Raw genomic sequence first — 22231 nt, forward strand, 5'->3', positions numbered from 1 at the left:
GTGAGACCCATTTGAGACTTCTGACACCCAGAGCCATAAGATCATACATTTATGTTGTTTTAAGCCCCTAAGTTGTGGTAATCTGTTATGGCAGCAATAGAAAAGTAAAATCTGTATTTAATCTGTATTGATTTCTTATTGCTGCTGCTCTAGGGAAGAATCCATTTCCTTATGTTTTCCAGGTTTTAGACGCTGCCCACATTTCTTGGCTTATGGCCCAGCATCACTCCAACCTCTGTATCCATCGTCACATCCCCTCTCTCTGACCTTGACTCTCCTGTTTCCCTCTTACGAGGACCCTTGTGATTACATTGAGCCCACAAGATTGTAGAGGATAATCTCTGCATCTCAAGATTCCTAACGTAATTACATCTGCAAAGCCCCTTTTGCCGTGTAAGATACCTGTGATATTGTGGTTTATAGTAGGAAAGATATATTTGGTCTTGATCCTATTTCTGGCACAGAACTCCTAAAATTCTTGGAATCTCCTGTGATAAGAGTGACAAAGGTGTCTTGTTATTAACAAACCCTTTTCAGCCACGCCTGAGCTTATGCTACTGCAGTGACTTTTGGAACGCACCTGAGGAAGGGGCTGGTTGCCAGGGGAACCAACCAGCTGATTAGAGGGTTGGAACATTCAGTCCTATGCCCCTGACCTCCTCGGAGGGGAGAGGGGCTGGAGGTTGAATCGATCGCCCATGCCCAGTGATTTAATCAATCATTCCTATGGAATGAGGCTTCCGTAAAAACCCAAAAGGACGGGGTTTGGAGAGCTTTCAGGTTGGTGAAGATGTGGAAATTTAGGGAGAGTGATGGGCTCAGGGAACACAGAAGCTCCACGCCCTTTCCCCATACCTTGCCCTGTGCACCTCTTCCATCCAGCTGTTCCTGAGTTATACCTTTTATAGTAAACTGGTGAATCTAGTAAGCAAAACATTTCTCTGAGTTCCGTGAGCCACTCTAGCAAGTTAATCAAACACAAGGAGGGGCGTCATGGGGAGCTCCGACCTGTAGCCAGACTGGCAGAAGCACAGGTGACAATATGGACTTGCAATGTGGCTTCTGATATGGGCGGGGCCGGGGGGGAGCAGTCTGGCAGGACTGAACACTTAACCTGTGGGATCTGTCTCCTGGTCGAGAGTATCAGGTAGATGGTGTCAGCACTGAGTTGAATTGTAGGACACCCAGCTGGTGTCGGAGAATCGCTTGGCAACGTCGGGGGAAAAAAACCCGCACATCGTAGTAACCTGTTCACAGGTTCTTGCGATTAGAATGTGAACGTCTGTGGGAGCCATTATTCAGCCTACCATAGGCTACTCTCTGGCCCTCAAAGATTCACTTCCACCCCGCATGCAAAATACATCCAGCTCAATTGCTCTGCACTCATAGGATTAATTCACTCATTCATTAGAAATATAAGGAGGACCTAGTATGTGTCAAGCTCTTTTGTAGACATTGGAGAACAACCAGTAGAGTTCACATTCTACTGGAAGGAGAGAGACATAAGTGGTTTTCTTGAAGAGTATGTTAGATGGTGATAAGAAATTTTAGAGAGAAACAAAGCAGGGCAGAGTGACAGAGGGTTTTAAATGAGGTGGCCAGGCAGGGCTTCCTCAATTAGGTGACTGAGGAGACTTGGGTGGGTGAGGGGAAAAGCCACACACATCCAGGGGTGACCGGGCAGAGCTGTGTCTGTACGATAGCACAAAACCTTCTCATACACCCTAGCAGTACCTTCAGTAAATATTTGAGCAAAATGGGACAGAGGCCCTGCTTTTACGGAGGTTAGCTTTTATAGGAAGAAATGTGTTTATCATCGAATTAATGATAAACTTTGGGTCCAACATCCAAGGCGCCTTCTTTCCTCATTCTACATAAATGCCCTCCTGTAGACTTACAAGTTCATCCTTTGTGTTCCTTTTCTAAAACAGGGCCTCCAGGGAATTCCCTGGTGGTCCAATTGTTAGGACTCCAAGTTTTCACTGCCGAGGGCCCAGATTTGATCCCCGGTTCCCCGCAAGCTGCAGGGCATGGCCAAAAAAAAAATAAAATAAAACAGGGCCTCCAAACAGTAAAGCTTCAGGCCCCTACTGACAGCAAAAAGAAGCACAACCTAAAAGTTTCAAGTCATGTTTTATTCGGGGACCTTACTGAGGACTCTGGCCTGGGAAGGCAGCCTCTCAGATAGCTCTGGGGAACTGTCCCAAAGTGGAAAGGGAGGAACCAGGATATACAGGAGTTTTTGCTGAAAAAACAAAAACAAAACATGTGAGTCGAACATCAAAAGATTACTGCTAATCACAAAAAAACAGACATCTCCAGTTAATGATTTTAGTGCTTTTCTATATATGAAAATATGCAAGAGTCTGGGCTTATTAAAATCATTCCTTTGATAGGCATCTTAACTATGTAGGGCCAGTACCCTGTTTTTCTCCATCCTGAATCCCCCTCAGGGTGCACCATTGGGGCAGCTGATGGCTTGATGGCTGCAGCATTCTTTGTTTACTGAAATGGGAGGCAACATTCTTTGTCCACACCCCGGAAAATCAGCCCGTGCTGGTGGGTGAATCTGATAATCACACCAAGGTGTGTATTATGACAGTTTGGGAGTGTGTACTGAATGAATAAAAGGGGTTCTGCAAGGGTAGAGACAGAAGCAGACTTAGTCTGTGGTCAGCAGACGTGTGTTTCTGCAGGCAAGAGCTTGAGTTAGACCTAAAGGATGAGTAGGAGCTGCAGACACTCCAGGAAAGTGGCCCTGGATTAGCAGGTGGGAGGGAGAGTCTAGGGGCTGTATCAGAAGAGAAAGGATGTGTTTGTTTATTTCGAGAACAAGGAAAGCCATAGAAGATGTTGAGGGGGATTGAAATGGTCTCTCTAGTTGGACTGTGGCGATCTCGTGGGAGAGGAACGTCGAAGTCCTTCAGCCAAAGATAACCAGAAATACACCGATGGTCCACAAAGATAGGGTTATTCTTTTGCTACAGCAGGGAGAGGGCACCCAGGAGGAACTCTGGGGAGTCAAGGATTTGGGCTTTTGCTAGGGGATTTTAAACAGGAACTCAGGTAGCGGGGACGAACTCTGTTAAATACGGTCAGCAGTTCAGCGAAAGGGTACATTAAAAACTTAGAATTCTCCCTGTTGCCAAAATGGAAAGAGACACATTCCCTCCTTCCTTTCTTAGAGTATTTCCTTGACAAATTCTGTATGTGTAAATCTTTCCTCTGTCTCTTTGATACAGATGTAAATCTTTTCTGTGGATGCTATTTTTATTTTTTTACTATGGTAAACTATACATAACAGGAAATTTACGATTTAAATATTTTTAAGTATACAATTCAATGGCATTAAGGGCATTCCTCTTCTGTAACTGTCACCACTATCTCTTTCCAGAACTTTTTCATCACCCTAAACAGAAACTCTGTACCCATTCAGCAATAACCCCCCATTCCCTCCTCCCTCCCAGCCCCTGGTAAACCTCGAATCTACATTCTGTCTCTATGAATTTGCCTATTCTAGATGTTTCATAGAAGTGGGATCATACAATATTTGCCCTTTTGTGTGAGGCTTCTTGTACTTAGCATCATGTTCTCAAGGTTCATCCATGTTGTAGCACGTGTCAGTGCTTCACTCCTTTTTATGGCTGAATACTACTCCACTGTATGTCTACCATACATTTTGCAAATCTTTTCAAAGGCTAAATAAGCCTCTTGCCAATGTCACAGCCCAGAAATGTTTCTCTTAAGGGCCTGGGAACCATCTCTTTGAAATGTAAATATCAAGGAAGGTAGTGTCCTTTTCTCCCTGCGATGTGGGAGTCTAAGCACTCCATTTCAGGCTGTAACCACCAGCTTATCACAAAGATGAGCAATTTTATTATTCCTTGAGACAAAGGCAGGTAGTACAATGTGTACCCCATTTGCCAGGTGACCTTAGGATGAACTTGGAAAGAATAAACTAGGGAAAGTGTGATCAGGTCCTCTTATTTTTTAAGTGAATGGTAATTTACAAGCCACCATTAATCTCAGAAGCATGTACACGATGAAATGTTTGGCTGTATACAAAAGGGTGGGATTTCTTTCTGTCTTTGTAATCTCATTAGCAGGTTACCTGCGATGTGCATCACCATCTAGTTTAATGCTTGTTCAACAATAAAACTGTTCTCCTTTCCTAGGGTTTGGAGAGGATTTTCTGGATCGGCAGGAGAGTTTAATTTTAATTTGTCATTGAAAAGAAATCCATAATCGTTCACAAGAACGTCTTACCAACCACCTGTGCAGCTGTGGGGGTCTGCCTTCCACTTAACGGGCTGCAAACCTTACCGAGGTCTGCGTGTCACCAAGGCTGATATTCACATTCTCAGGGCCAGGCCTGAACTGTTAAGAGCCACCCTGGAGACATGGACTGGGACAGTGGCTGAGGAGACAGAGAAGGAGATAGATTTGAGAAATATTAGGAGTGATCTTTTAGAGAAGAGAATTGCTTTCCTGTTCCCACAAAAAAGTTTCTCTGAAGAAACTGAGGCACAGAGAACTTAACCTCTGTTGGGCATTTGAATACAGGTAGTGTTTCCTAGCACACTTTAAGATCTCAACACTTTTTCCAGGCCCTGTGGGATCTTGAAAGCATGCAGTGCTTGAAAGCAGAGAATCTGGAGCTACCACCTGATTCCAATTCAGAGTTGCCCGGCTGAGCCCTTCCCCATTTCCCGACCTACAAAATCAAGAGCACAAAAACAAGGTTGTTTTCAGCTCCTAGGCTTTGGGTTTATTTCTTATGCAGCAACAGGAACTGATGTATATGTATTGTTTCATTAAATAGGAAGATCTATTGTTATCCCCATTTTATAGATGTGGAAATGGAGGCTTGGATATGTTATCCTCTATGGGGCATTGGGATACAGAGGGTGAGGAAAAGAGAGGTCGCAAGGATGGCAGCAGTTTCCAGTTTTGCAGGAAGGGAGGGATGGTTGGCCCTTTCCAAGGCAGGAATCTTTGGGAGGGGACAAGGTAAATTACAGGGGGTGGGGATGGGAGAGAGGCTGGGGAGGACTTTGAGCTCCTGGGAGGCAAGGACACTGTCTTATTCACCTCTGTATCCCCAAGGCACACAGCCCAGGGCCTGTCACGAAACTAAACTGAGTTGGAAAAATAAATAAATAGGTGCAGGCACGGAAGTAAGAGAGTGCCCACCCACAGGTGAATGGGAACTCCTGTTTGGAGGATTCAAATCCAGGTTCGACCACTTTTTGTCTCTGTGACTTTCAACTAGTGACTCCCACCTTTATGAGCCAGGTTTTCCTTATCTGTAGAACGTATATAAAATGTGGTACCTATGGCAGAGGGCTCAAATGAGGCGTCCTTGAAGAACGGATTTAGAGTGCTTGGCAGGGCACCCGCTCATGAATATTAAGTTTGTTATTATTACAGCATACTGTTTAGCATACAGTCAAGCAGAGTCAAGCGGATCTGGATTAGAATCTAGGACAAGGGACTCCCAACAAGTCCATCTATCTCCCTGAACCTCAGTTTCCCCACCTGTAACTTGGGGAGAAGAACAGTTCATAGGGTTGTTGGTAAGGGCCGACGAGCACATTGACAGGAAACGCTCCGCACACATAATAAACATGGATGCCACTATTATTGTCCATTCACAGCTTCCAGGCCCCACCGCGCTGTTATTTTCCAAAACCCATTTCCTTTCCTTGGCCACAGCTCAGCCCTTCGAGAGCAGCTGGGGCCGAGGGGGTGTGGCCAGGGCGTGGGTGGGGCGACCCTGGCGCCCACCCCTCAAGGCGGGTGGGCGGGGCGAAGTGGGGCGCCCTGGCGCGCGCGCGCGCGTGCGGCGGCCCCAGGTACGCGGACAAGATGGCGGCGGCAGCGGTCGACAGCGCGATGGAAGTGGTGCCGGCGCTGGCGGAGGAGGCCGCGCCTGAGGCAGCGGGCCTCAGCTGCCTCGTCAACCTGCCCGGCGAGGTGCTGGAGTACATCCTGTGCAGCGGCTCGCTGACGGCCGCCGACATCGGCCGCGTCTCCAGCACCTGCCGGCGGCTGCGCGAGCTGTGCCAGAGTAGCGGGAAGGTGTGGAAGGAGCAGTTCCGGGTGAGGTGAGCCCGCCGCCCATGCCTCCCGCGCCCCCTCTCTGCGCCCCCCGGGGCCCGGGCCTGGCCGCCCGGAGCCGCCACCTCCCTGCCCGCGCGCGGACCCCACCCCCGCATCCCACCCCCGGACCCCTTCCCGCGGACAGACAGACAAAGGCCTCCAGGCCGCCGGCCCCTCGTTCCACGCCAAGCGGACCCGCCGGTGTCCAGATTGCGCATTGGGAAGCGCCCAGCAGCCGGCCCCTCCAGAAAGGATGACGACCGTGGTATCACGGCTAATCCATCATGCGCGCTTCTTTTGTGCCCGACTCTGTGCTAGAATGTTTACACGGACCGGGTGATGCAGTGCTGCTTACGGCCCTTTGAGGAAGCGGGCGCATCATCCCCTGGCTGTTGGCCGAGAGCACAGATTTCGGTGTGGGACCCGGGATAAAATCTGGCCCTGGCGTACTCGCCGTGCGACCTTGGGGGTACCGACTTCCCTTTTTTGAGCCTCGTTCATCGACTTTAAACGGTGTTGATTAGACCTACCTTTTACTGTGGTGATTAGATGAGCTGATGGATAGGGAGCACTTACACAGGGCCCGGCTCTTCGGAGGCGCGCGATTAATGTTAACTGTGATTGTCGTCACTATGGTTGTTGTTGCTCCCACTGTCCGCATTTTGTACGTGGGGAGTGGAAACACAGCATTCATACTGCTACGCCAAGGTCACGCCGTAAGCGAGTGCGCGCGTGCCGGGTGGAGATTTGAACTAGGTCCATCGCCAGGGCCCCTCTGACCCCTAAACCCAGCCGCTTTCCCTGTTTTCCAAGGCTGCCTTTGATTCGTGTTTGTCTGCGTTTGAGGCTCTCTTAAGCTGAGGGGGTGTTTCTCTCCTTGTAGGTGGCCTTCCCTTATGAAACACTACAGCCCCACCGACTACGTCAATTGGTTGGAGGAGTATAAAGTTCGGCAGAAAGCTGGGTTAGAGGCCCGGAAGATTGTAGCCTCCTTCTCAAAGAGGTTCTTTTCAGAGCACGTAAGGATCTGTTGATGGAGCTCTAAGCATTTGCATGGTAGTGGTGTCTGCGTCTGGGTCTGTAGGCATGAGCTCATCCAGCTCTTTTTGCTATCTCCCTTTTCAGTGCTCTCACAGTCCCTTCCTCACTTAGATGGCTGCAAGAGTCATTGTGTCCTTTTCCTGCTATCCAGCAACGTGAAGCCATTTGTCCCTGCCAGCTTTACTTTTCTAAAGCCAGAGAGAATGGGGGGAGAGGGAGAGGGGGAGGGAGAGGGAAGGAGGGACCCGCAGCGCAGTGATCAGCATTGTTTCTCTTTGATTGGGTTAAACATATATTTTGCAACCTCCACATGATTGGGGGTATTATCCATGATTAAACACTACAGATTTCACCCAGTTATTTTCCAGAAGCGTTGCCAAAATTAATATGGTTCTTCTCTCTGGCTTTGCAGGTTCTAACCAGTAGTGAACTGCATTATTTGTTAAGGTAACAGAGGATTAAGACATGTCTAAAATCAAGACATACCTGTAAATCAAGAATTATTACTCCCTCAATTAAATCGTCTTGTATTCATTATCCCTGGAAAGTTATTTTGTTTGTTTGTTTTTTAATATTGCTGAAGTGCATGGGTTGGTTGGTTGGTTTCCCTTCCACAAAATATCTCACAGAAGTTTCTGTATCGGGTCCTGATTCTTAACTTTTTGTAAATTCTGGAAAATAGTCCACGCTAATATTTTAAGCTTATTTCTGATCGGAGGTCTAGAAATGGAGCCAGTCTGATTTATTTTACTATCCTGGTTTACTAAAGATTAATTCCTATTTCTGATTTTAATTACTATTGCTTAATGAAGTTCATACGTTTTGAAATGTTTTCAAGGCTTTTCAAGTTTTGAAAGGGAAAATTTGAACTTTGGACAAATTTGAACTTGTTCCCCTATAGAGAATAAAACTAGCTATTTCCTAGTGTAATTCATTTCTATAAATGTTTGTTCATGTTAGAATGGTCAGAATTTATGTCCTACTTTGGATAAGCCATACGCTGGCTAAGAGCATTCATCCTCACAGGTATTCCATTCTGGTTTAAATGTGTTTGCACATATATATATGTGGGTGCTGGATGTGTTTAATGCACTTGGACATGGGCTGCTAGTTTGCTGTCTCTACTTACAGTCCAGCTGGTTTTGTGTGCATACTTAACAGCCTGTGCCTTTGTCTAATAATAAGGCATTGTTGTGGTTTTTCCCCAGCTCCCTCTTTCCCTGTACCTCTGCTTGATTAGAAGCGTGTCAAGGACTTTGAACATAACAGGAGTATACTTAGGATTGATCTGTGGGTGGATGATTACTTTGGCTCAGGACCCTTGTATTCCTGTGTTGTCAACATGCACACGGGTTGACAAGAAATTTCCTGGCTACTTTCAAAAAGAAAAGTGGGAGAAGTAATAGAATTTTAAACCAAGGGGATCTTAAAACTCATTGGTACCACCACCTCAATTTACAGAGGAGAAACATGCCCAGTCGGTTAAGAGTTGCCCAAAGCACTGGACTTCTCTCTCTGGCCCCGCACTCCTAGCTGAGTACAGCGTAGACTGCACAGAATAGTTACTGTGAATTAGGAGAGCTTTGTATTTCTAGTCCTCATTTCAGAGCTACTTTTCTTCACATTTCCGATGTAAGTTATCACTTTCAGAAATTCCAGTCTTTGAAAATATAATTCATTTACAGCTAACAGTTACGATCTGAACAAATTATTGTTACTCCACATGTTCCTTTGCACCTCTAGTGGGTGGGTGGTGCAAGATAGTGTGGGAGAGGTGTTAACCACTTCCATGGAAATGAGCAGCTTTGTTTGCAACTCAGACTTGTGTGTGAGAGTGACAACATTATTACTCGTTGCTGAGGCCTCTTTGTGTCTCTTCTTCATAGGTCCCTTGTAACGGTTTTAGTGACATTGAGAATCTTGAGGGACCAGAGATATTTTTTGAGGATGAACTGGTGTGTATCCTAAATATGGAAGGAAGGTAAGCTGTAGATTTATCAGGGATTTTGTTAGTTTGTTTGTGTGTTTTAATAATAACCCCAGAATTAATTGCTGTAATTTGTATGTGACTGAACTGTGGTACATGTATTTCCAAATATTTCATGTTACATTCATGTTGCCATAGTTATATTTTTGAAAAATTCCATGTATATAAGGTAAATACACCAAGACAATTGATATTTAAAGAAATGGTGCAAAAATCCTTTTGGGAGAATTAATATTTAGTCCTCCTATGGGTCAAATACTGTGCTCTGGGTACTTGTATCTGTATATCATTTGGGTAATACAGATTATCTTTTCTTTGTTGTCATCTCTTCATCTGCTACCACCAAATTTGCCTGTCATTAGTTGAATTAAAAAAATTTCTTACGTATGTCTTAATGTAATGGATAATTTTTTTTTTTTTTTTTTTACAATTTCTGAATTCTGGTAAGCAGTAATCTTACTTTGGCAATGAACATTATAGATATTTGGTTGAGCCTTTTTTCTCTCCTGATTAAGAAGAATCCATTCTCTCTTGGTTGTTGCTTAAATTTTTTTATGCCTTATATTTTCTGCTGTGAAGGTTAATTTCCAGTTTACCTGAAAGATGACTTGGCTTCCAGCTTATCTGGAAAAAGTTAAGCTTAACCTACGAAAAAGATCTTCTGCTCTAAAAGTTCTAGAAACTTTACTAGTGATGGAAGATAAGAGTGCTAGTTTAACATCTTCCTTAAGAGAGATTATTGTGAAATGTCTCACAAACAGGGAGCAAGACATTTTTCTTGTTGTTTTCAAGGGGGTTTAGGAGAGAGAAATATCTATCAGTGGAACAGCTGTGGGGAGAGGTAAGATGTGTCACTATTCTAGGCCTTGGATGAGTTCTGATGCAGAGGTCATTTTTCTGTTTCTATTTTGGTTTATCTATAAATGAATTGAAGTGTGATCTAATAGTCAGTATTGTGCAGCCTTAAAAATAAAAGTCGACCTGGCCTTTTTACATACATACACATAAACTTTTAAATACATAAATATTATACATACTCAGTTTATTGGTTGTTTTGGGTTTGGTTTGATGTTTAGTGCAGACTTTTATTTTTTTTCTTATTTATGTTGTTTTTTTCCTTCCTTCTCCCTCCATTTGCACTGCCCTTCCCAGCCCCCACTCCCATAATTTATGATGACAACCTAGGTTGTATGCTTCCATGCTAATATGATATACATGCGGATGGAGGGGGATCGTCACTTTACAAAACTGAGATCAAATAATAGGTACTTTTCAACATCTTTTTTTCCTCATTCAACATTGCCCCGTGGAAATCTATCCTAATCAACGGTAAAAATCAAATTCACTTTTGTTAATGGCTGCATACTGTTTTGTAGTACATACCATAACTTATTTAATTATCCCCCATTAATGGGTGACCACTTTCTTCTCCATTTTGTTACTATGGAGGGTGGTGTTCCTAGTGCATTCATTTCTGAGTATTAGATTCCTGGGGATGGGTTTCCTAGGTCAGACTATAGAATGTTGTTTGAAAAACATAAGAGATAACATGTCCTTGAATAACAAGACTTACCATCATGAAAATGTTGATTCTTCCAAAATTAATACATAAACTTAGTGCCGTTCCAGTTAGGATCCAACAAGAGTTTTGGGAGGGGGGAGTTCTGTGTGTTTTGAATGGATAGTATTGTCATAAAATATATACAGAATAGTAAATTCACAGGAGCCAGAAAAAACAATTTTTAAATAATCACAATGGGAAACTTGCATCACTAGATATTAGGACATATTATGACACTACCTGTTATCAAACAATACAATATTTGAGTAAAAATAGATAGCTACATCAGTGGCAAAGGATAATTCAAATTCATGTCTCAGCATAACAGATAATTTAATATATTTAAACTCAGAGGGGAGAAGATGGGTTATTTAATGAATGGTATTGGATATAACTGAATATCCATCTGGAAGAAAGTAAAACTTGTATCATATACAAAAATTAAATTCCAAGAGATTAAACAACCTAAAATTTAAAACTGTCACAATGAAAATCCTTCAAGAAAATAGGAGACTTCATGTACAATCTGGGGATACCTCCTTAACCAAGACTGGTAATGCAAAAGCAATAAAAAAAAATAAAGACAAATGATTTTGCAATTAAACAAATAGACTTGTGTGACCAAAGAAACCATAAACAAAGTCAATAGAATCCTTAAAATTTCTGAAAAGAAATTGAAAAATGTACAAAGGATAAGAGGACAACATTCTCAGAAGAGCAAGTACAAGTGGCTGGCAGTCAAGTAAAAAGACCTTTAAGTTCACTCTTCGAAGAAATGTTAAATAACAATGAAATATTGCATTTTTCCTTGTCAGATTGGTAAAAAAAAAAAAAAAAAAAAAAGACTAAATATGCACAGCCACTAGAAGTGTGTATCGTTATAGTCTTCTTAGAAATTATCATAAGTATGGTACCCTTCAGCCTGACGAGTATTTTGAACCTAAAACAGGGTTGGTTTTTAATAATAAGGGATACTCTCCTGTTTGTAAGTATTTGGGGATGACGGTTTTCATGAAGGACCCTCTTTGTATTCATTCCTGGCAAATGCTTGTTGTTTGGATATGGAAAGCATAGGAAGGAAGAAGGGTAGTTGGTGCTAAGGCACCAGTCCCTGGGTATTTAAAAACAGTTTACATTTATGGTGTTTTATGTGGTCTTAAAAGAAGAGTACATCCTACAAATAAAGATTCGAAGCAACATATTAAAAGGGCATACACTATATCTGGGAATATTGACCCAGAATGACCAGCACTGAGACATATTTCAGTAAAACTACTAGATTTTAAAGACAGAAAAGTCCTTTGAGGATCCAGGCAAAAAAGACAAAGCCACGTATAAGGGAGAACAAATCAGAAATCATTAAACTTTTCAACAGCAGTACTCTCTGCCAGAGAAAAAAAAGAGTAACACATTTAAGATACCCAAGGGTGGAAAATGTCAGCCAAGTATTTTTATATCCAGCCAAACTGACTTCCAAGTGTAAGGGCTGTGGAAAAACTCATCCACTTGAAAGAACTCAGGGACTTCTTAGCCCTACCTGAAAAATATGCTAGAAAATGAGCTTCAGACAACCAAAATAACTAAAGAGACCCTGATGCAAGAACTAGTGGTGAACATTAAATACATATTTACTTGTAGAATTAAATCCAAGTGACAGGTGATAGGGGAAAAAGTATTGTATGTGATGGCTGTAAGCCCTGACAGTGTAGATACAACACAGCTGTCCAGAAGAAATGAGCAGAGGATGGGGGAGATCGTGAACAAAATATTTAGGTGTTTTCAGGAATCATCAAGGTGATAAGAATATTGGTCTTGTTATTCTGAGGCTGGTGTGTGTGTGTGTATAAAAGAGAGCGAGGTAGAATAAAGCTAATGAGTGATTATGTGGTATTCTAATTCATCACTGGTATCCTGAAGAAGCAGGATTCTCCTGGAGGAAAAAAAGATATAGATACAAAATAGAAGAAGGTAAAAACTGTATAGTTCTGAATTTGAATTAGATGTGTCAGTATGAATTCATGAGATATTTTATGTTTAAATACGTGTAGCTATATGTGTGTGTGTGTGTGTGTACACACACTTATACACTAGACTTCGTATCTGCCCACTGAAAAGGCCTAGAAACAATAACCAACCTAGTAGAAATGATCATCCCTAGCACTCAGATTGTGGTCTTCATACTACTCCCCATCAAAAGCAGCCAGGGTTTTTGGAGAAACGCCTGATTCTAGGTCCAGAGCAGGAAATGTAAAAGATGACCCTGGAAGCATCTGGGAAGCCTAGAACCAGGTAGCGAGAAAAGTAACAATATTTCCTGTCAGAAGTATTCAGGGGCCAACGTGAAGAGGCTTCCTTTGGCCAAAGATGTAGCGATTTTGAGCATCAGTGTGGACAGTAACTAGAATGGGTGGAAATACAGCAAATATGTTTAGCTCCATGAGTTCACAATAATACTTAACAACAACTAATTGGTCACCTTTGGAGGATAATAAGAACCCAAATTATTATTTTGGAAAACGATAAAGGGAAAGAAGTGAACATTTATCCTGCCTATTCCTACATACTATGCCACTGGGGGACCAAATAGTAGATGAGGGGAAATTATTCTTTATAGAAGTATTCCAGCTAATAATTAAAAGGGATGGCTGCATTAGAACATCACCACTTTATGGCCTCTAATGAATTAACAGACCTGGGCCTTTGAGTAGCAATGGCTGCTGACATCACAGAAAGAGACAACCAAGGCATGATTGCCTCCTTATGGAACTCACTACCGCCTATGAAGTCGTCTTGCCAAGTAAATGGAATCTGAATCTGATCAAGCCTCTACGTCCAATTTACAGGAATTTAGAAGACAGAAGAACATGTTATGCTACACCATGTGGATGCAGTCAACAAATTCCAGACTATGGGAAAGTACAGGTCAAACAACCAGGTTTCTTCAACAAATAAAATACAAGGGGAAAAAAGATGAAGGGGGATCCTGTGAATTAAAAGACTTAAAAGCATGTAAACAGACTAGTCTGGAGTGTTTAGGAATACACATTTGCAAAAACTCTAGAGAAAAGCAAGGTAGTGATGACCATTGAGGTGTGGATTGTGATCATTGTCATGGGGGGGAGGAGAGGGCCCATGGGGAGCTTCTGGGGTTTCTGCAGAGTTCTATTTCTTGGCCTAAGTGGTGGATACAAGGGTGTTTCCCTTATAATAATTCATTAGGCTATTCGTTTGTTTCATGTGATTTTCTAGATTGGTACACTTTATAGCTCAAAGGTTAAAAAGCTAGTAAAACCTAGCTCTGCTCATTTTCACTTACTCCCTGAAGATTGGAGAGTCCTTTATTTATGAAGCCAGGCCAATAAGTTAATCATTGATTGTCTCCCTCCTACTTCCCATAATCCCTGTGCATATTTGGGAGATCTGATGAAGAGTTTCAATCATTCAGCAAGTATTTATTGAGCATCTGCTGTGTGTCAGACACCATTCTAGGAGCTGAGGATACAGCAGTAAGCAACACTTAAAAAAAGAACAACCTTGCCTTCATGGAGCTCACACTCTAGTGGAGAAGAGAGATGCTTAACAAAGTTAAGACATTAATTATATTAGAAAATGAGAAGTGCTATAGAGAAATATTAACCAGAGGAGAGGGTGAGGGAACGATAGCGGGGGGTACAATTTTAAATAGAATGGTGGGAGAAAGCCTTACTCAAAGCGACATTTCAGTCAAAACCGGCAAGGAGATGAGGGCACAGATTGCAGATCCCCAGGGAAGGAACGTTCTAGTCAGGAGGAATTGAGTGCTAAGGCCTAAGGTGAACTCCAGCCAGGTGTGAGGAAGGAACGGCTGGGAAACCAGCATTGCTGGCGGCTGGACTGGGTGGGGAGGGTGATACAGGAACTGAGGGCAGACAGGTAACGGGGCGAGAGTTTAAAGGACCTTTTAGGTCATCATTAGGACTTGGGCTTTTATATACTTGGATCGACGTGGAAAACCATTGGAGAATTTGGGAGAGAGGATTTTTGTGCTATGACTTAACATGTCACCTGGCGCCCTCTGGCTGCCATGTCGAATGTAGACTGTGAGGGGCAAGGATCAAAGCAGGAAGCTGCTATGATACAGACAAAAGAGGACGGTGGTTTAGATGAGTTGGACGTGCACACATTTCTGATATATTTTGACGATAGGACTAAGAGCATAGGTGGATGGATTGAATATGGCTGTGAGAGAAAGCAAGGAGTCAAGGATGGCTCCGAGGGCGTCCTAACTGGATGGTGGAGTTGCCTTTATCTGAGATGGGCATGACTCTAGGAGGGGAAGAAAGTTAAGTCTCATCAGATATTGAAGTGGGATGTGGTTGTAGCAGTTGGATATACAGGTGTGGAGTTTAGGGGAAAAACCTGTTCTGGAGAATAAATTGGGGGGCGTCAGTATGGATGGTGTCTGAAACCTCGAGACTGGATGAGATGGCAGTGAGTGTAGGAGAAAGGCAGCAGCCCAAGGTCCGAGCGGCCAGAAAGCTTCCAAAATGCCTTTCTCCTGTCTCCTGAGACGCACCCAGCTCCCCTGACTTTTCAGGTTTCTCTTTCATTTCCTGTTAGTAAATCTGAAGCCAAAGGGATAACTGTTTCTTGAATTTCAGCACAGCTAATTTAGTGTTAAATTACAAATGCCAAACCCTAAATTGTGCTGTCTGCTTCCATGATACGTACTATATGCTTGTGAGCCAATTATACTTTTCTTGTTAAGTAGACTCTTAACGTGGTATGATTAGTGTGAAGTAAAAAGATGGATAATTGAGAATTTTAATATCTTAATTCTTATTGACTCATTGCTTGTTTGTTTATTTGTTTTTTCCAGAAAAGCTTTGACCTGGAAATACTACGCCAAAAAAATTCTTTATTACCTGCGACAACAGAAAATTTTAAATAATCTTAAGGCTTTTCTTCAGCAGCCTGATGATTATGAATCATATCTTGAAGGTGAGACTTCAACATTGATATTTTGATAGGCAGCTGAGTTGTCCTTAAGAGCAGCAGTGAAAGTGGCCCTGATGGAAAAGCAGTGGAAAAGTAAACTGTGCTACATGGGCCTCTGGAGGTTGGGTTGTATGGTCTGATCAATTAGGTAGGCAGAACGATTAAATTCAGAGCTAAGATCTGGTCAAAATCTTTAGCTGTCAGCTAAAGAGACAGTGTTTATAAAGATGCACCATCGGGCTTCCCTGGTGGCGTAGTGGTTAAGAATCCGCCTGCCAGTGCAGGAGACCCGGGTTCGAGCGCTGGTCCGGGAAGATCCCACATGCTGCGGAGCAGCTAAGCCCATGCACCACACCTACTGAGCCTGCGCTTTAGAGCCCGTGAGCCACAACTACTGAAGCCCACGCGCCTACAGCCCGTGCTCTGCAACAAGAGAAGCCACCACAATGAGAAGCCCGCGCACCGCAACGAAGAGTAGTCCCCACTCACCGCTACTAGAGAAAGCCTGTGCACAGCAACAAAGACCCAACGCAGCCATAAATAAATAAATAAATAAATAAATAAATTTAAAGGTGCATCATCAGTTCAAAGCATGAGGCTGACATTTTAGCTAATGAGGCTAATTCCCTGTCTCTCCAAGCTTTGAAGCCTCATTTCAGATCAGAAATAAACGTGTCCAGTTTTGTCTCCATGTGACCTCGAGCAAATCCCTTAACCTCTCTGGTTGGAGTTTAATGAGGACAAAATGTTCTTGCATGTCAGTGAGTCTCGTTGTCCATAATGAGAACTGAGTGGAAAGAAGTCCAGTGGACAGGCAAGATGAAGGGAAGAACTTTCTGTTCCTACTGAGTTGAGCAAGAACAAAATGTGACTTCATTTTTAGAAAACTATTTTAAATTCCTAGCATATTACACAAACACTCCCACAAATTATGGTTATGAAATACAGATATGACTCTTCCTTCACTTTCATTCCCTACTCCCAGCGACTTACCCAATTCATTGATTCTTTTTCCTTTCCAGCGTTTCTCATAGTCGTGTCTCCGTTCCGTTCTTGGTGTCGCGCAGGCTGTTGCCACCTCTCCCAGCAGCAGCTTTCTAAGTAATACTTGCTTTCATGGGCATCACGCCCTCCTGCTCTCAGGTCAGCCGGCCTAGTCTGAAACCCAGCCTTTCCAGCACTCCATGTGAGCCTGCGACGTGGCCAGCTGACTTCCTTTTTGAAATTAAATCTCTGCCTGCTTTCAGTGCCCTCCATAATTCAGCCAGGCCTTTCCCCATCACTCTCTAAAATGTCCCATTTGCTCCAGCCAGGCCACTATCCTCACTGGCACCATGCACATACACCTGGCTTCACTTCCTCATTCGTGGTATCCCTTTTCCTTAGGATTCCCTCCTAAATCCTACTCACCCTCCAAGTTCATTTCAGGTTTCACTTGCATTAAGTTTCCGTGATAACTGCAACACTTGCAGATTTTACTGCCTCAGACCTACAGTAGCAGTGGCTAGTAAACCCTATCCATCCTCTCTGCTTCCTGTGTGTACAGGTTGTTTCTTTAATAGTCACTGTGTTTCTTGAGTTCCTTGTCCTTATGTTACGATCAGGATGTACTCCGCAGTGTGTAGTGCAGATTCTTATTGATTGAACCATCCAGAAGGACAGGAAGTGTCTGCTTCAGTTCATTAAAATAAAATATCCTCACCACCCTGGAATCCTCACATATGCATCTTCTGTTTATTCCACAGTCAGGAATAACTTGACAGGCTTTATTTATGAAAACAATTGCTTCTCTTTCATCTTCCAAATATTAAGTAATATTATAATTTTCAGCAGCTCATTCACATCAGTGCTGTGGACACTGGGTAGCTGTTGAAGGTTTTTAACTAGTTGAGCGAATAGAAATTGGCTCCAAGGTTTTGATCCTTGGTGACCAGCTAGAATCACCTGACGCCGTTGACGAAGTCGAAGCAGCAGCAGATAGGACGGGCTGCGGAGCTGTGCAGCATGAAGCCCTTCAGCCGACAGCTGGGGGACCTGAGTCCCGAGGAGACCCAGGAGCCATTCCCTGGCTGGTGGCAGAACTGGGGCTGGTGTGCAGGTCTCTTGATACCCACTGGGGTGTAAGTAGGGGATCCAGGTCCTGAGCTGGTTTGAGACCTCTTGAATTTAAAGTGACTCTACAGCTTCCCGAGTGAAAACGGCCTATAGCAGATGAGCAGGTTAGCCCACTGGGTCTCGGGTTAAAAAGTAACCTAAGGTGGTGAAGAGTAGTGATTTTTGAGAGACAGTATCTCTGGTGTGCTCTGTACAACTTATTAGCTGTGGGTTTCCTGAGTGTAACTATTTAATTTCAAAGTCCGGTTATCTCCAAAGTCCATTTACCCGCTCACCTTTCAGAGGAATAATTTGTTGAAATGGTATATCTGACATTGAGGGCTTTCAACTATTTTTTTTTTAAGTCTCAATGAACTGTCTTACAAGTTTTCAGAGTTGTTGGATTTTGAACTATAAGAAAATTAGGGACAGAGAAGTAGCTTGAAAAGATCTCCTTTATGGTATTTATTTCTCTTCCTAGTAGACTGTGGAGATATGGCATGTATCACACAGTTCTTTTGAGTCCATGACCTCTGAGAGAGTTTTGGTATATTAAAAAAATAATAATAATAACGAAATGTAATCTTCTTTGTTGTAAGAATGTTGCTCCTTCTCAGTGTATTAGCAGCAGCCAGACCTGACATCCGAGATAGGAACCACATCTGGAGGAGGGGTGTAAAGAGCTGTGGCTCCAGGAGTCTGGGGTGAATGACCACTGATAAGAAAAGGTGGAAGTAGGAATTTATTCAGTAATTCTTGTTCATTTCAGGTGCAGTGTATATTGACCAGTACTGCAATCCTCTCTCCGACATCAGCCTCAGAGACATTCAGGCCCAGATTGACAGCATCGTGGAGCTTGTTTGCAAAACCCTCCGGGGCATAAACAGTCGCCACCCCAGCTTGGCCTTCAAGGCAGGTGTGGAACTGCTTCCGATATAGCTGTATTTGCAAAAGAAAACGTAGAGTAATTGATTAATTTGGGGAATTCTGCAGTGCATTCCCATTATGTCCCCAAAATCGACTGAGGACACAACCACGTGTTCACCTGGGTGATGTAAAAGACCTCAAATACGTGTTGTCTCTTCCACCCTGGGTTGGTAACACCTGATGTATATTCTTAGGACATTGCCAGTGTCTGCATGTTAAAGGTTATTTGGGACACTGGTCACAACGTTATTTGTGCTTGTGTCCTCAGAGTAGGTCTCTGTATTTCAGGTGAATCCTCCATGATAATGGAAATAGAACTCCAGAGCCAGGTGCTGGATGCCATGAACTACGTCCTTTATGACCAACTGAAGTTCAAGGGGAACCGAATGGATTACTATAATGCCCTAAACTTATATATGCACCAGGTAAATATGTGTATGATAGAAAATATAATAATTATATATATATTAAGCTTATCTCTGATAAACTGTACAGTTACTGAGGGCAAGTAATAGATTTTGTTCATCTCTCAATGCCCAGTGAAACTCATTTTTGCCTCTACTGTGAGGATATTGCTGTGGCTTTTACCTACTTCATCACAGAGCATCCTCTGAAAACCCTTGAAGTAAATTCCTGACTAGAAATAGGACTTCTCTGACTCAGTGTGATCAGTTTGCATCTTGTGAACACTAAACTATGAAACTAACCTTTTTGCACTGGCTTCCAGGAAGACTGGAGGAAATACATGACCAGCCACGTCATTGATGCTTGTTTTTTATTTGCTTCCTACTTGTCTCTGTTTTCGTATCTGTTCTGTTGCTCTCTATGAGACTTGTATTTTCTTTTGTCATATCTTACACACGTTATCTGAAATGGCCTTACGTTCTTCCTAGAAGAAGGAGGGCCTAAATCACAGGTCTGCAAACTTTTTCTGTGAAGGGCCAGACAGTGATTCTCCTTGGCTCTGCAGGCCACGTACCCTCTGTCCTAACCACTCGGTTCTGCCATGGTCAAGCGAAAGAAGGCACAAACCATACAGAAACAAAGGCATGTGGCTGTGTTCCAGTAGAATGTTGTGTGTGGACATGGACATATGAATTTCATATAGTTCTCATGTTTCATGAAATAGTATTCTTTTGACTTTTTTAAACATTAAGAAATATTAAAACTCTTCTTATGCAAGCCATCCAAAAACAGTTGGTGGGCCCGATTTGGCCCATGGACTGTAGTCCGAGAGCCCTGATCTAAGTAAATGAAATATTCATCCACTTAAGCCTGAAAACCTGTCCTCTCACCTGATGCACAGTAGGTGGCCACTGAGAAGGTGTGGGGAAGGGGTGAGAAGGTGTGATTCATCTCTGTGAAGCTAAAGCCTTCTTTTCTCTGCTAGGTTTTAATCCGCAGAACTGGAATCCCAATCAGCATGTCTCTGCTCTACCTGACCATTGCCCGGCAGTTGGGGGTCCCACTGGAGCCTGTCAACTTCCCCAGTCACTTCTTATTAAGGTGGTGCCAAGGTGCAGAAGGGTGAGCCATCCGTGACACATCGTGGTTGCCCTGAGGATTCATTTCCACTGTGCTGAGAGGAGATGTAACAACAGAGGTTAAAAGGGGGCCTAGGGTGGTGATGGAACTGGTTTGCTCTTGACTGTATCCACGTCCGTGATCTGCTCGTGGGAGAAGTGCGCTCTGGATCTTTGTCTTATTTCTCAGAACTGCATGTGAATCTCCAATTACCTCAGAGAAAACATTTAATTTTAAAGAACAGGACTAAGAGTTCAGGATCTTATGTGAATCTCAGAGTCCCTTTGTTCCGAAGCAAATCAGTACAAAGAGTTCTTAAAGAAACTGTTACTTCCCAGTCTTCTGTAAAATCTCCCCCCAGAAGAGAGGGAAGGAGGGAGGGAGAAGCAGGGGACTGGGAACTGGGCCCAAGTTCTTCATCCATGTGCAAAAGCAAATATTCAAGTTCTCAGCAGCGGCACTCCTTTTAGGCAAGGTTGGTGACCTGATGCGCATTTTGCAGACCAGGTTAATGAGTTCTATTTTGTTCTCTTGTTTGAGACCTGGTGTCCTATTGGACATAAAGCTCCTTTTCAGCTATAGTCTAGAGAGACTGGTCTCTTTAAAAAAAGTGCCATCTAGAGGGAAAAGAAACATAGTTATTTAATTACATCCTGTTACTTCAAACTACTTCTTAATGACTGGCTGTGGTACTGTTTGGTGAAGTGATGAGTGGAATGATAGAAAGTAGCTGAGCTTTGAAGTTTGAATTTAGACCTCGGTTTCCTCTGAGCCTCAGTTTCTTCCTGTGTAAAATGGGGCTAATGTTTTTCATAAAGTGGTTTGGAGGGTTAAATGAGAGAACCCAGTGCTTTACACGCCTCGTGGAATTTCTCATGCTGGTCTCTATATTTCCGCCTCCGGGTTTAGGAAATAAAACTTGTCTGTAAGTTGGCAGCTCCTCGGTATTCTTCCTTATCCCTTTCCCTCCTCTTCTCTCTAGAGGTAACCGCCAGTTAGTTTGAAAGTATTTGTTATTTCCATGCAAATTTTAATATTTCGTTACATGTGTATGTTTCCTTGAATAGCGAGTACAGGCTTCCCTTGTTTCCCAGATATAATCTGTTCCTTAAAATGTATTGGATGGTTTCTCTTTTGGATAGCAGGCACCCATTTTCCATTATTTTAAATGAGAAAAGTGCTTTTTCAGCTCATTCCCTCTCCCTGAATAACCCAACCAATTTCCCCAAATATCTCTAAAATATTCTTAAATGCTTATATAATGGTCCACCAAGGATTTCTGCATGATATAAAGCATTTAAAACCCCAATTACCATGTTACTTACCACAGTGACCTACTGCCGGGCACATTTGTGTGTGGTAACAGGATTGTCCTTCCTTCTTCAGGCTGCAGTGAGCATACGCCACAATGCAGATGAACGATGAAGTGGTTTGTTAACACCCAAAGCACCTGGCAGACACAAACACTGAGACCCATAAAGGGCTGGCCCGCTGGGGAGAGGCCGGGAGGTTGGCGGGAGAGCGCACAGCTGCTGGGCTGCAGGCCCTCTGCGTCCTGACTGGACTGCTCCTCGGGCCCGTGGTCTCTGTGTCTGCACCGAGACCATAGTGTCGCGTTGACTGTGGCTTTATCGTTAGTCCTAATGACTGGTGGGGCGAGGCCCCCACGGAGTCCTTTAGAATTGCCCTGGCTCCTCTTAGCCTGGTGTCCATGTGCAGCTTTAGAATCCGTTTGTCAGGCACCTCGAAGCTCTGGTATGGTAGCTGGGCCCAGAGCTCCTCTGGATTCGTGGATTCATGTGAGGAGTATGGCCTGCTTGCGCTTCCCTGCTCAGTCTGTCTGTCTGTAAACACATCTCCTTGCACGTTTAAGTCATCTTTAATGTCCTTAAAAATATTTTATTGTTTTCTACATCCAGCTCTTTGATATATTGCTAGATTTATTCCTGGGTACCTTTTTGTTGCTATTGTAAATGGTAATTGTTTAAATTACGCTATGTATTGGTGGTGCACAGGGA

At 43.3% G+C, this 22231-nt stretch overlaps 1 protein-coding gene across 6 annotated transcripts in view; it reads left to right on the plus strand.

Annotated features, from left to right (window-relative positions):
• The first annotated feature begins 5828 nt into the window (after window positions 1–5828).
• Window positions 5829–22231, plus strand: part of FBXO21 (F-box protein 21) — a 49360-nt gene continuing 32957 nt past the window's right edge. For 4 of the 6 annotated variants that reach the window (XM_022598193.3, XM_022598195.3, XM_089894508.1 and 1 more), the window contains exons 1-7: window positions 5829–6107; window positions 6986–7121; window positions 9030–9124; window positions 15550–15671; window positions 18532–18678; window positions 18978–19114; window positions 20080–20216. In XM_022598193.3, coding sequence (XP_022453901.1) covers window positions 5869–6107; window positions 6986–7121; window positions 9030–9124; window positions 15550–15671; window positions 18532–18678; window positions 18978–19114; window positions 20080–20216 — 1013 coding nt within the window. In that variant the 5' untranslated portion in view covers window positions 5829–5868. The remainder of the gene's footprint in view (window positions 6108–6985; window positions 7122–9029; window positions 9125–15549; window positions 15672–18531; window positions 18679–18977; window positions 19115–20079; window positions 20217–22231) is intronic. The other 2 variants (XM_022598187.2, XM_022598188.2) reach the window with 2 other exon arrangements.

Source organism: Delphinapterus leucas, chromosome 14 (genome assembly GCF_059928025.1).
Source record: "Delphinapterus leucas isolate spDelLeu-1000000601 "Yukka" chromosome 14, BTC_Dleu_Yukka2, whole genome shotgun sequence".
Lineage (NCBI taxonomy): Eukaryota > Metazoa > Chordata > Mammalia > Artiodactyla > Monodontidae > Delphinapterus > Delphinapterus leucas.